Source organism: Gossypium arboreum, chromosome 6 (genome assembly GCF_025698485.1).
Source record: "Gossypium arboreum isolate Shixiya-1 chromosome 6, ASM2569848v2, whole genome shotgun sequence".
Classification (NCBI taxonomy): domain Eukaryota; kingdom Viridiplantae; phylum Streptophyta; class Magnoliopsida; order Malvales; family Malvaceae; genus Gossypium; species Gossypium arboreum.
In genome coordinates this window covers 72,131,767-72,134,383 of record NC_069075.1, presented here as the reverse complement: position 1 = coordinate 72,134,383, position 2,617 = coordinate 72,131,767, and the positions used below count along the sequence as shown (strand labels likewise).

The window sequence follows — 2,617 nt, the reverse complement described above, 5'->3', positions numbered from 1 at the left end:
ACACTCCTCCCACGACTTGAAATTTTTGCGGATAATGGCCCGTAGTAGGGTAGATATTACGCGGTTCACCATCTCGATTTGTCCATCCGTTTGGGGAAGATACGTTGTGGAGAATAAGATCTTCGTGCATAACTTACTCCAAAGTGTCCTCTAAAAATGGCTAAGAAATTTTGCATTGCAGACGGACACTATCGTCTTCGGAATTCCGTGCAACCTGACAACTTCTTTAAAGAAGTGGTTAGCAATATTAACATCATCATCAGTTTTTGAACACGCAATAAAATGTGACATTTTTGAAAATTGATCTACTACGACAAAAATGGAATCTTTCCCAGTTCAAGTTCGCGGTAGACCTAAGATAAAATCCATTGAAAGATCAACCTAAGGCCCTTTAGGGATAGGCAAAGGCATGTACAGCCCATGTGGGTTAACCTTTGATTTTTCCTTCTTACAAACCAAGCATCGCGAACATATTTTCTTGACATCCCGTTTCATCCCCATGAGGCCACCACCATGTGCCTTGAGTACGAGCAACTCTCGCACGAAACTTTGCAGGATACAGAGCTTACCTTCTCGAAAAAGGAAGCCATCGAACCTAAAAAACTTATCAACAGCAGCATGTTCACACAATATATATACATCCCCAAAATCAGCATCAGAGTTATACAAATCTTTCAAAAATGCAAACCTAAGCAGTTTTGAATCCAAATGATTTAACAAGGTATATCCACGAGATAGTGCATCAGCCATAATATTTTCCTTACCTTTTTTATACCGTATAACATAAGGGAAGGATTCAAGAAATTCTACCCATTTTACGTGCCTTTTGTTAAGCTTGTGCTGGCCTTTGATGTGCTTGAGCAATTCATGGTCTGAATGGATGACAAACTCCTTCGGCCACAAATACTGTTTCCATATTTCCAATGTCTGGATCAAAGCATACATTTCCTTATCGTAAGTTGGGTAATTCAATGGTGCACCACTTAGCTTTTCACTAAAATACGCCATGGGCTTCCCTTCTTGGGTCAACACAGCACCAATTCTGATATCTGAGGCATCACATTCAATTTCAAACATTTTGTCAAAATCAGGTAATATGAGTAATGGGGCATTAATTAAATGTTTTTTAAGTGAAATAAAAGATTTTTCTTGTTCCTCGCTCCAAAAGAAGGCAGAATTCTTTTTGATCATGCTAGTGAGAGGTGCGGCCAATGTGCTGAAATTTGGAACAAACCGACGGTAGAAACTTGACAAGCCATGGAAACTTTGTACTTGGCTTATGCTGGTTGGTCTAGGCCACTCTCAAATGGCTTTCACCTTTTCTTGATCAACTTCGAGTTCTTGCGAGCTGACAACAAATCCTAAGAAAACGACTTTGTTAGAACAAAATGTCCATTTCTTAAGATTGGCATATAAAGTTTCCTCTCACAATACATCAAGAACAGCTCGTAAATGCCTCATGTGACAGCCCAAAATAGACCCTAGCCGGAATGTGGTTTCGGGACCACAAAACCGAGGCATAACAATAATTTAAAATTTATTTCGATGCCTATAATATGTGAGTATTCATGTATGACATTTTTTGATGATTGATTTAGTGTTATAAAGGTGAATTTCACTAGAAAGGACTTGTGTGAGAAAATTTAGAATTGAGATAGGCAAATGTGGAAGTGGCCTATTGATGCACACTAGAAATGTTGTCCTTGCATGTCAAATTCCCCAAATTTGACTATAGTGGCCGCCATGGTGATGAATATGGGCAAAAGAAAACATGTTTCAAACATGTTTTGCTAGTGGTGCATGTTAGAAATAATAAAATAAGAGTATGAAAAAAAAGGAAAAAAAAAAGTGTTCATCTTTCACCATTGCTCTTGGCGAATGTCCTAAGGAAAGAAAAGAAAATTTTGCTCATCCATTTTTCACTTCTTGGCGAAAATACTAAGGAAAAAGGGGAGGATTTTTGCTTCATGCTTGGTTTGGAAGAGATCTAGAAGGAGATTTGGCTAAGTTTGCATCAAGATTAAGGTATGTATGAGGTTGTGTTAGGGGTTTCATGCATGTCTTGGTTGCTAACTTGATGTGCATGTTAGCCATGGCTCAAATCTTTGTTATGCCATGAAAATGGTATTTGGCCAAAGTTGTCATGGTGTTAATGCCATTGCATGCTAAATATCAAGCTTGATAATGATTCATGTGATGGTAGATTGAGGGTTCTTAGATTTTCTTTTAGCATTTTTGAATGAGATACTAAGTTCTTTGTTTAACCATGACCAAATTGAAGCGGTATGGTGTTGTGGTATTCGACCATGTTGTATCCATAAATATGATTCATGCATGTTGTATGGTGAGTAAGATTTAAGCTTTGGATATGTGTGTATATTTGGATATAAGCCACTTGAGAATTCGCCATTGCACCTACATGAATATATGTTTGCACATGATGAATTGGTATGACATGTATACTATTTTGAGGTGTCTATTTGCTTGTGATGTTGTTTGGTTATGAAATAAATGAGAGATGTGTATAGAACTACAATATGTAATGCGTTAATTAGGAAAATGTATGCTGTTTTTTGTGTAGTATAAGGTGTAAAATTTGCCTCCACATAGACATGCA

The 2,617-nt window shown here is 37.4% G+C and overlaps 1 protein-coding gene across 1 annotated transcript; it reads right to left on the bottom strand.

Moving 5' to 3' along the window:
• Nucleotides 1-381: 381 nt before the first annotated feature.
• LOC108485277 (uncharacterized) lies at nt 382-1,077 on the bottom strand. Its single transcript, XM_017789107.1, has one exon. It carries the CDS (start codon nt 1,075-1,077, stop codon nt 382-384), a length of 696 nt encoding a protein of 231 aa, XP_017644596.1.
• Nucleotides 1,078-2,617: the final 1,540 nt, after the last annotated feature.

Bases quoted from the DNA above. Each gene is read 5' to 3' on its own strand.
- LOC108485277 (XM_017789107.1), bottom strand. From the start codon at position 1,077: ATGTTTGAAATTGAATGTGATGCCTCAGATATCAGAATTGGTGCTGTG.